This window comes from Gopherus evgoodei, chromosome 23, assembly GCF_007399415.2.
Source record: "Gopherus evgoodei ecotype Sinaloan lineage chromosome 23, rGopEvg1_v1.p, whole genome shotgun sequence".
Classification (NCBI taxonomy): Eukaryota; Metazoa; Chordata; order Testudines; family Testudinidae; genus Gopherus; species Gopherus evgoodei.
This window is the reverse complement of record NC_044344.1, coordinates 2844289-2854594: the sequence shown is the minus strand read 5'-3', so window position 1 is coordinate 2854594 and position 10306 is coordinate 2844289. Positions and strand designations below refer to the sequence as shown.

General features: G+C 68.4%; 1 protein-coding gene across 1 annotated transcript in view; it reads left to right on the top strand.

The window, feature by feature from the left end:
* Positions 1-6735: 6735 nt before the first annotated feature.
* RARA (retinoic acid receptor alpha) overlaps positions 6736-10306 on the top strand; it is a 39013-nt gene continuing 35442 nt past the window's right edge. The window contains exon 1 of the mRNA XM_030540940.1: positions 6736-7190. Within this exon, the coding sequence (XP_030396800.1) occupies positions 7013-7190 (178 nt within the window). The 5' untranslated portion in view covers positions 6736-7012. The remainder of the gene's footprint in view (positions 7191-10306) is intronic.

The following is a 10306-nucleotide window of genomic DNA, read 5'->3' as shown; positions in this document are numbered from 1 at the left end:
GAAGGGGTGGGGGGGCCTCTCTTTCAGGGTGCCTGGCCCCCACCCGGCACTGGCCACAGCTTGGTTCAAACCCGTTAATCCCTCATCTGCTCTGAGAGGATTTCCAAGATAAGGCTGTTAAGCCGCCCCCCCCCACCCCCTGCCTCTCTTTCTCCCCGCCCCAGGAGACTGGCTTGGAGCCTGGGGTTTGCGCCCCGTTGGGGCAAGTGCCTGGCCCTTGAGCCCTGCCCCGTGCCACGGAGCGGGGTCTGCGGGGCAGCAGGGAGCCCCAGCACCTCGGTGGCGGAGGTGAGACTGGCTGTTGCCACCAGAGGCCCCTCTAGCCCGGTGTCCTGTCCGTGGCAGCCGCTGGCTTCACAGGGATGGGGTGCCCTGCCTGCAGGACGTGCCGCCCCCCGTCCTGCCCGCCTAGGCCTGACCCCAGCGCTCATGGGGCAGGGTTGGTTCCTGGGACCTGCTGCCACCTTCTGCAGGCCAGGCCTCTCCAATCCCGTTGGGCTCCTGTAGCAGGGAGTTCCACGGGGTAACGGAGGGTCGTGCTGCTGAGTGTCCTGTTGCTCTAGGGCCCAGCAGCAGCACGTGTCTCTCCCCCGAGGGTCTGGACCCTCTGTCTGCTCCTCCACGGCCTCTCCCTGCCCCGCTCTCTGGTTGGGCTGGGGGTGCTTTCCGTGGGCGTAGCGCCCTAGCTCAGTGCCCCGTCGCACCGGCCAGGGCTGGGCTTAGCCCTGCCCGGAGTCGTCAGCTGGCGGGGGGGCCGGCGTCCGGATCGGGACTGGCCAGGAGCCCCTGCACTGGAAGGGGCCTGGCTGGAGCTGTGTGGCACTGCCTTCCCCGGGCTGCAGCACTGGCGTCTCCACGCTGCGGCTCGGTTGCTATGTCACTATTCTCGTCCGTCCCCCCCACACACCTCGCCCTGGCCTCCAACCCCTCCCCAGCCTGACAGCCAGCCCTGGGCAAGGGCAGGTGGGGAGCCAGGACTCCTGGGTTCTCTCCTGGCTCAGGGGTGTGGGGGTGGGGACTAGTGGGTAGAGCAGGGTCTTTCCAAGTCCCTGCCCCATCACGTGCCTCAGTTTCTCTCTACAATGGCGCTGGCAGTGGCCCTGCGCTGTGGGGTTTCCTGAGGGGATTGGGTGGAGGTGCTGGGCTTTTTGACGCCAGGCTGTACCCAGGGACGCTCCCTGCCCGCATGGCGCAGGGGCGGCCACGTCCCCAGGGCTGTCTGTGATCCCCTCTGCAGCAGAGCCCAGGCCAAGTTTGCCAAAGGGCTCTGCCCAGGCCTGTCCCTCCGTCTGGGCTGGGGCCTGGCTAGCAGCAGCCCTGGGCGCGGTGCCCCCCCCCTCGGAGCAGGCGAGTGGGGCTGGGGCCTGGCTAGCAGCAGCCCTGGGCATGGTGCCCTCCCATGGAGCAGGTGGGGGCCTGATTAGCAGGAGCTCCGGGCATGGTGCCCCCAACGGAGCAGGTAGGGGCCTGGCTAGCAGCAGCCCTGGGCATGGTGCCCTCCCACGGAGCAGGTGGGGGCTTGGCTAGCAGCAGCTCCAGGCATGGTGCCCCCCACGGAGCAGGCGGCCTGGCTAGCAGCAACCCTGGGCATGGTGCCCCCCACAGAGCAGGCGGGCAGGGCTGGGGGCTGGCTAGCAGCAGCTCCAGGCATGGTGCCCCCCACGGAGCAGGTGGGGGCCTGGCTAGCAGCAGCTCCGGGCATGGTGCCCCCACACACAGCAGGTGGGGGCCTGGCTAGCAGCAGCTCCGGGCATGGTGCCCCCCCCACAGAGCAGGTGGGGGCCTGGCTAGCAGCAGCTCTGGGCATGGTTCCCCCCCACGGAGCAGGTGGGGGCCTGGCTAGCAGGAGCTCCGGGCATGGTGCCCCCCACCGAGCAGGTGGGGGCCTGGCTAGTAGCAGCTCCGGGCATGGTGCCCCCCACAGAGCAGGCGGACGGGGCTGGGGCCTGGCTAGCAGCAGCCCTGGGCATGGTGACCCCATGGAGCAGGCGGGCATGGCTGGCTGGCATTGCCCTGGCAGTAGGCTTGGCCATCCCAGGAGAGGGGTGAAGCAATGACACTGCGCCTGACGAAGGTGCTGATGAAAGAAAATGGGTTAATCTCTCCCGGGGCAGGAGGCTTAGTGTGGGGGAGGGGGATAAATAAATGCGGTTTAACCCCTTGCTTGGAGCTGGGCTGGGCTGGGGCAGCCCCAGGCTCTGCTGTAGGCTTGATGGGTCCCTTGGACGAGTCACTGAATCGCTCCGTGCCTCAGTTTCCCCCCCATTTCCAATGGGGCTCATGGCCCTTCCTGGCTGGTGGGCTCGTGCACCCTGTGATGAGCCCCACGTTGAGCGCTCCCGGGCCCCTGCGGGCAGTGCCCGGTCAGGCTCCGCCAGCCCCAGGAGCCGTAGGCGGCTGGGTTTGTTTGCTCTGTTTCTCCTTTTCCGCCCCAGGTTGTCAATGTGCAGCCGCGGCCCCTGGCCGGAGCCTCCCAGACAGCTGGCTTGTGTTAGCCGCTGCTGTGGGGCTGGGGAGCACATCCAGATCGCTGGCTCCGCGAATCCTTCTGCTGCTTGGCTGGAGACCTCAGGGCTCTGCCCTGCAGAGACCCTCGCCTCCCCCTCCCCGGAGCATTGGGGCACCCGTGCCATAGGCTCAGGGCCACCCCCACCCCCGCCTAGCTCGCTGACTGAGCAGGGCTGGCATGGGACTGGGCAGCGTGTCTGGTGTGGAGATTGGCTTGCTGCCCCCCATGCTGCGGCTGATGGCTGGGCGCTAGCTTGCAGGGCTGTTGCCCCCTGCCAGCCTGGGGTCTCTGCCCACATGTGGGTACCAGGGAAGAATTTCAGGGGGCTCTCTGAGCTGGAAGTTGGGCACGGGGAGAGCCGGGGCACGCGAGGGGAAGGCTGGGCAGGGACTCGGGAGATGGGGGCTCAGTTCCTGGCTCTGCCTCGCCCTCCCCATGTGACCACCTGCGGGTGGGGGGCATCTGGCTGTAAGGGGCTGCGGCAATGCTCGGCCACAGGGGGAAATGGCTGGAGAGCTGGGAAGGGAACCCAGGAGTCGCTGATAAGGGCCTGGTGTGCCGGGAGGCCGCAGGCTGGGGGACGGGGCAAAGCAGGGTCTGCATTGTGCCTGGGGCACAGAGCTGCTGTTCGCTCCTCGCTAGAGCAGGGTGCAAATGTTGAGTCCCCTCCCCCTTTGTGCCAGGCTGCAGAGAACCCAGCAGTGCCCCTCGCCGAGGAGCTGGGACGTGGGGCAGGGGCCAGCCCCCAGCGCTGCACGAGCCTTTGGTGTTCATCGTATTGCGGCATGGCCTGGAGGGCCCTGGCCCCAGGCGTTGGGATCCTGCGTCCCCCAGGGCCCAGCCATGCAGGGAATGGTCCCCACGCCCCAGCCCCAAATCCAGCAAACCTGGCCGGGGCGACTCTGCACCGGGAAAGGGCCTCGGCTGGGGCTTACTGAGAGGATCGGGGGTGTCAGTAACTCCCCGAATGGGAGCCCTACCAGTGATTCCAAGGGCCAGGTGAGAAGGAGCAGCTGCAGGGCTGCCCCCCCCCACTGGGCCCCCCAGCTCTGCCAGTGCCCCTCACTCCCAACCCGCATCCCCCTGCTAGCCCAGCCTTGCCCCCCTTAGCTCTTCCAGTGCCCCTCACTCCCGACCCGCAGCCCCCTGCTAGCCCAGCCCTGGGGCCCCCCCCAGCTCTCTGGTGCCCCTCACTCCCGACCCGCAGCCCCTGCTAGCCCAGCCCTGGGCCCCCCCAGCTCTCTGGTGCCCCTCACTCCCGACCCGCAGCCCCCTGCTAGCCCAGCCCTGGGCCAGGAGCTCTGGCTGGGCCCCAGGCGGTTCCTCTTCCCGGAGCAGAGGCGGGGGCAGCACCTGTTGCTGGAGAAGAATGGGGCGCTGGGTGGGGGAGGGCGCGTTCCTGGTGGTAACTGGAGCCGGGGACAGGTGGAATTTCATTTTGCGGGGGCAGGGTCTGTGCTGGGGGGTGGGGCGCTGGGGCCGGGGAGCCGTGGCACCTTGCCAGTCTGGCTCTGGGCCGTCTGGGGAGCAGCCCCCACGTCCCCGTCGCTGCTGGCATGTCCCCCCCTGCCCCTCCAGCAGGCGATGCCCCGAGGTGCCAGCGGCTGGGGTCCGGCCTGAGGCAGGATTTTCACCCTCTCGTTGGACGGGGGTTGGCGGGTGTCTCTGTGCCAGCTGCCGGTTGATTGCTGGGCTGGGGGCCTCAGCTGGCCCCCCAGCCACGTTTCCTGAGGGCAGGAGCCTGGGTGGGTTTAAGGGGTGCGGGCGGGGGCAGTGCCGTGGGGTGAGTCTCCTGGGAGCCGGGCTTTGCTGAAGCTTTAGCTGCCTGTCCTGCCGGGCGCTGGGGGCCGTTGGGGTGATTCATCCCTGTCGGATGTGACAAATGTGCGGGTGACTCAGAGTCTGGAGGCTGCTCGGGGTGCTGCCCCCCCCCCCACTGCCCCAGCCCAGCGTGAGGCTCTGGGTGCAGCAGCCCCCGAGACTGGAGGGGTCTCAGCTGCTGTGGTTTGCCCAAGTCAGCTGGTGCCCCTCAGTCCCGACCCGCAGCCCCCTGCTCTGCCCGCCCTGGGCTCTCCTTTCCTGCCGATGCCCCTGGCTGGGCGGCACCTCCCCGTGCGTGTGAGGCTGGCACAGCCGAGAGCAGGGAGGAAGCCGCAGGCTGTGACCGCACCTCAGATTGTCGGGGCGCTTCCTGCCTTGCTGCCACCCCATCCCGGGGGGGGGGCTGCCATGGCAACAGAGCCATAAACAGCTGGTTGTGTGGGGGGGTCTCAGACTCAGTGCCTCCTTTCCCAGAGTGCACCAGGGCGTCCAGCCCCACTGCCCGGCCCCTGCCGCGGGCCGCCCTGGCTCTGCCCCACCGGGAATCGAGAGCGGCAAAGGAGAAGCTGCGGTCGCAGGCGTGACGGGAAGTGTGTGGTCAGAAGAGCCTCCAGGATTCACAGCTGCCGTCCCAGGCGCCCCCCCGGCTCAGCCCCTTGCCAGGCCCGCCCCGTCACATGGGGCTGCCTTCCTGTCGTGTGGGGCGTGCCCGCAGGGTGTGTGTCACAGCCGGGGCTGACGGTCCCATCTGCCAGCCTGCGTCTGCGCTGGGGCGCCCTGGGAAGGTGGGCAAAGCAGCGACGGGCGTGGCAGGGCGCTGCCCCATTGGGCTGGTGCGGCCCTGGCCCCCAGGTGCCAGCAGATGTCCTGGGGCTAACAGGTCTCGGACTCGCTGGGGAGGGCCTGGGGCTGGGAGCCAGGAGTCCTGGGTTCTGCTCCTGGCTCTGCGCTGTTTCCCCCCCTCCCCAGGCCTTGAACTTGGGGCAGTGCCATGGGGTCCCCTGTCAGCAGCTCCTGTGCCAGGCAGGTTGCGGTGGGGCTGTCCTGAATCCCCACTGGGTCCTGCCCTCCGCCCCATAGAACATCCCCCTGCTGGCTGGGCCAGTGGCGCATGGGCTGGGCGTGTCCCGTCATGCCAAGGTTCCCCTGGATTGGCATGTTCTGTGCCCCTCCAAGGGGGCAGAGGAAGGGGCTGCAGGGGGCAGGCTGGGGGTGTATTTCTGACCCATTGTGTCTCGGGACATGAGGGGGCGTCGGGTGCTTGCTATGCTCATCCAGACACGTGGGGGTGTCATTGGGATGGGTGGGGTGGGCACGGGGCGCTGCTCTGGTGGGGTCCCTGGATTCTGCCCCCTCCAGTCTCCGGGCCCTGCCCCAGACAACGTGTGGTGTCCCTGACCTGGGCCCATCGGAGGAACCAGGCTGCCTCAGCCCCATGCCCAGTACCGGCTGCTGCAGAGGAAGGTGGGAGACCTGGGCAGAGCAGGGGTGGGGTGATCTGCCCTGGGCAGCCTGCAGCGAAGGGTTAAAATGCATGGCCCCACTTGGTTCCTGTGGGCACAGATGTCTCTGGCTGCCCCAGGGCCCTCGCCTCCCAGGACCAGAGTGGCAGGAGGCTGGGGGCAGGGCTCAAGGGGGCACAGGGGTGCCCTCCTGCCATCCCCTGCGTCTGGCTCCCCAGCGCCTCGGGTGCAGAGCCGGCGGACCCTGGGCTGGGGAGATCCGGGACCGGCTGGGGGGTTTCTCAGGCTGGGACTTGGCCGTGGCTCCTGGCACCCGGCTCTGGATTCCAGGAAGTGGCGGGTCCCAGCCAGGCCCTGCCATGGGATTGGAGGAAAAGTCTCTGGCTCCAGCTGCGGACTCCCCTCCCCCAGCCCATGACTCTGCCCCTCGCCTGGCTCTTGAGGGAGCATGGCCCAGTGGTCACAGCGGTGAGCCAGGGCTGGCCCAGGAATCGGCTCTTGCTGGGGGGAAATGGGGGCAGCCTGGGAGCCAGGACTCCTGGGTTCTGTCACTGGTGTGCTGGACGACTCACTCTGGTACCCCGCGGGGGGGGGCTGCTGGGGGGCAGAGGAGGAATCCTTGGTGGAGGTGTGGGCGGGGAATGGCAGGCCCTGTGCAGGGGGCCCGGTGCCCCCGTTCTGTTGCCCCAGATCCCTTCCCCAGGTATCCCTGGTCCATCGCCTGATCTCCGTCCTGGGATACTGATAGTTTTCATTCACATGGTGCTTTGTGTCCGTATCTGCAGCGGGGAAACCGAGGCAACGGGGGGGCTGGTTGCCTGGGAGCCGGGGCTGGAACCCAGGTGTCCTGCGGCCGTGTGTCAGGGTCCTGCAACACCTCCGCCTTGTGCGTCAGGTGCCCCCTAGCTAACCAGCTTGCCTTTGTCTCTGTTTCCCTTGCAGCTACAGCGCTGACGCGGGCCAGGAGCTGCCGAGTGGACGCCGCTCGCCTGCCGTGGACCCCGCCCGCTGGTGCCAGGACCTGCCTGCAGCCGGAGGTCCCGTGGAAGGGGTGGGGAGGCTGCCCTGGCACCTGGGCCCCGGTGGGCACTGGCCTAACCCCGCAGGGCGCCGCGTCCCGGGGAGGCAGCAAGGCCCTGTTCCCCGGGGTGGCCCCATGGAGCTACCCGTGGTGCTGTGAGCTGCCCACATGTGATTCTCCCAGGACTGTGTCCTCGCCATGGCCAGCAACAGCAGCTCCTGCCCCACGCCGGGGGGCGGGCACCTCAATGGGTACCCGGTGCCCCACTACGCCTTCTTCTTCCCGCACATGATTGGGGGCCTCTCGCCGCCGGGCGCGCTGGCGGGCATGCAGCACCAGCTGCCCGTGAGTGGATACAGCACCCCCTCGCCAGCCAGTGAGTACCGCGCCCGGGTCATCCCCTCTGTCCCGCCGGCCCCTCTGTCGCCCCGGTGATGTGCTCGGAGCTGCCGGCGTGTGGATGCTGGTTTGCAAAACCCAGCAGTGCCCCTGCCATCTCCATAGCCCCCCCCCGGGCACCTTCGGGCAGGGATGGCAGTGCTGTGTGGCACTGGCTGGCCGGTGGGCAGAGCGACGGCCTCTGACTGTGAGCAGAGGGGCTGGGAGCCAGGACTCCTGGGTCCGACTGGTTCTGCTGGCCACGGGCCATGTGTTTAGGGCGCGTTCCTGCCCCTCTCCGTGCCTCAGTTTCCCCTTTTACTGATGAGTGGGGGCTGGTTTGTGAGGGCTGTGATCCGCGGGAGGCTGGGCTGAAGGCTGGGGGAATCGGGGGGGTCTCTGGGTCGCTCTGCCCCTTGTCCTGGATCTTAAGGGAGGGGAAATCGTTGTGTTCAGCACCAGGAAGCGCTGCCTGGCCTGGCTCCAGGCCCAGGCTCCAGCTGCGAGCTGGGGACCCCCCCACTTCCCGGCCGGGCAGGTGCCCCCTGCGCACGGCTGGGAGACCCCTCCCATGCCCTTCCAGTGCTCAAAGGGTTAAAGGGACCCGTTCAGCTGCCCCGGCTGTGATGTCAGGTCCCTGCTGGCCTATGGGGGCTCAGAGCAGCCAGGCCAGGGCTTGGGGCCCAGCTGCTGATTGGCTGGGTGGTGCTTGGCACCGGTGCTCAGGCGCGGGTGCCGGGGCAGTGCCAGCGGGGGATGGACTCTTGGATCAGGCTGTCGGGGGTCCGGTTAACCCCAGGCCCCTGTGGGGTTTCATGCACCTTCCTTCGAGCAACTGATCCTGGCCTGTGTTACAGACAAGGCGGTGGGGGCCCTGGGTCAGCTCCAGGGGGTGAGGGGCACCATCCGGTCTGGGGTCCTGGGTCGGCTCCATGGGGCACTGGGCAAGGAGGAGGGCTGGGGCGGCTCTGTGGGGTGGGGACACTGCTGGGGGGAGGGGCTTGGGTTGGCTTCATGGGGCGGGGATGCTGGGGGGGTGGCTGTGAGTCGGCTCTGTGGGGCGTGGGCACTGCGGGGGTGGGGGGGAAGGGGCTGGGTCAGCTCTGTGGAGTGAGGGTGCCAAGGAGGAGATCCTGGGTCGGCTCCATGGGGCGTGGGAACTGTGGGGGGAGGCAGGGTCGGCTCCATGGGGTGTGGGAACTGTGGGGCAGCTCTGGATAGGCTCCGTCGGCGGGGGCCAGGGTTGGCTCCGTGGGCGGGGGCACTGCGGGGGGAGGGGACCCTGGGTCGGCTCCCGTGGGGTGGGGGCACTGGGTGGTCTCTGTCGGTCCCCTCCCGGGCGCTGGTGCGATGCCAGGCGTTGGCAGCCTGGGGGCAGGAGGTGGTGGCACTGGGGCCCCCTGGCACGTCGGTGCGTTGTGATCCAGCTCTGGGCAGCGCCCACCGGCAGCTGGGTTATAAATAGACTCGCAGCAGAGACCGACGGGTAAACAGAGCTCGGCCTGCGAGCGGTGCCCCCACGATGCCCCTGCGCTGGGCACTCCGAGCTCCCCCTCCGCACCATGGTCTGTCCATGGTGGCGGGAGCTGGGGGGCTGCCTTGGGGGGACCTGCCCTCACCCCTGCTATTGACCCCCTCTCTTGGCCAAAGTATTTTCCCTGCCAGACCTCCAGGCCCCCTCCCCTGGGCTGTGGGATGCCCCCTGGGCTGTCTGGAGGGGGTTGGGCACTGCCAGCCCCTGGCCAGCCTGGGGGTGTCCCTGCCTGCGGCCGTGGGCGGGGGGGTTAATTGGAGCCACTGGCGGAGAGTCGATAACTGTCCCCAGCAGCTGCCCAGCTGGGAATTAGCATCTCCCCCCAGTAAGCCTGTCACTCCCGGGGAGGAGCTGTGTCTGACAGGTCCCCTTCCTGCCTGCAGCACCCACCCCCCGCCAGGTCCCCCTTCCTGGGTCCTAGTCCCCACTCTGCCATGGAATGGGAGACCCCTGCCTCAGTTTCCCCATCCATCGTGTGAGCACTTACAAAGGAGTCGCGCTAGTCTCTGTCCCCCATGCCCCTCTTCTCTGGGGGGCCAGACCCTGGGGGCTCAGGCACCAGCTCCCTGGCTTAGTCACTGCAGAGCCTCCTGGGGAAATGGGGTCCGAGGAGGCCTGCTGGGACCCGCTCTCTGGGGGGGCTGCCTGTGTGGCCGCAGTTTAATTTCCTGATCAGTGTGTGGCACTGCGATGGGGGCGTCGCAGGGTCCCCACTCCTCTCTTTGTAGTTCCATCCTCAGGCTGCAAACTGTCCCCCACTCCCAAGGGGGGTGTTGGGAACAGGCCAGGCAGCGCCCCCAGGATGGACCCTGCTCCGGTGGGATTCAGACGTCAGCTGACCTATTTGCCCCCTCCCCCGCTCTGCCGGTGCCCCTCACTCCCAACCTGCAGCCCCTGCTACACCAGCACTGGCTGTCCCGTTCCCCCCCCAGCTCTGCCGGTGCCCCTCACTCCCGACCTGCAGCCCCTGCTACGCCAGCACTGGCTGTCCCGTTCCCCCCCCAGCTCTGCCGGTGCCCCTCACTCCCGACCTGCAGCCCCTGCTACGCCAGCACTGGCTATCCCGTCCCCCCCCAGCTCTGCCGGTGCCCCTCACTTCCGACCTGCTACGCCAGCACTGGGCTCCCCACCCCCCAGCTCTGCCGTGCCCCTCCCCCGTGCTGGGTCCCCTCACCCCCATTCTGCTCTTGGGCCTGGCTTTGACCCCAGCTCTCTCCACTGCCCCTGGTGAGATTTCCCGAGTGATGCCCCTCCCCCATTGTCGGGCGGGGGGGTTCGACCGAGCAGCTCGCCGGGGCGAGGGATGGGGTGAAATTCCGGCGCCCTGGGCCTGGCCGGGTTATTAAAAGGCCCTTTGTCCGGCCCCAGCCCCCGAGCTGCGGCTCAGGGAAAGTAACAAGTGGAATCCGCCTCTCGTCTGCGGCTGCGATTGACCCTGACAGGCTCGTTCATCACCCGGCCCAGAGAATCAAAGCCCCACGGGTGTGGGGGGGTGTCCGAATTGGAGTGCGGCTGCCTCTCCGCGCTCCCGGCCAGCGCCAAGCCTGCTCGTGGGTCGGGGTGGGGGGGGGCAGGACTCC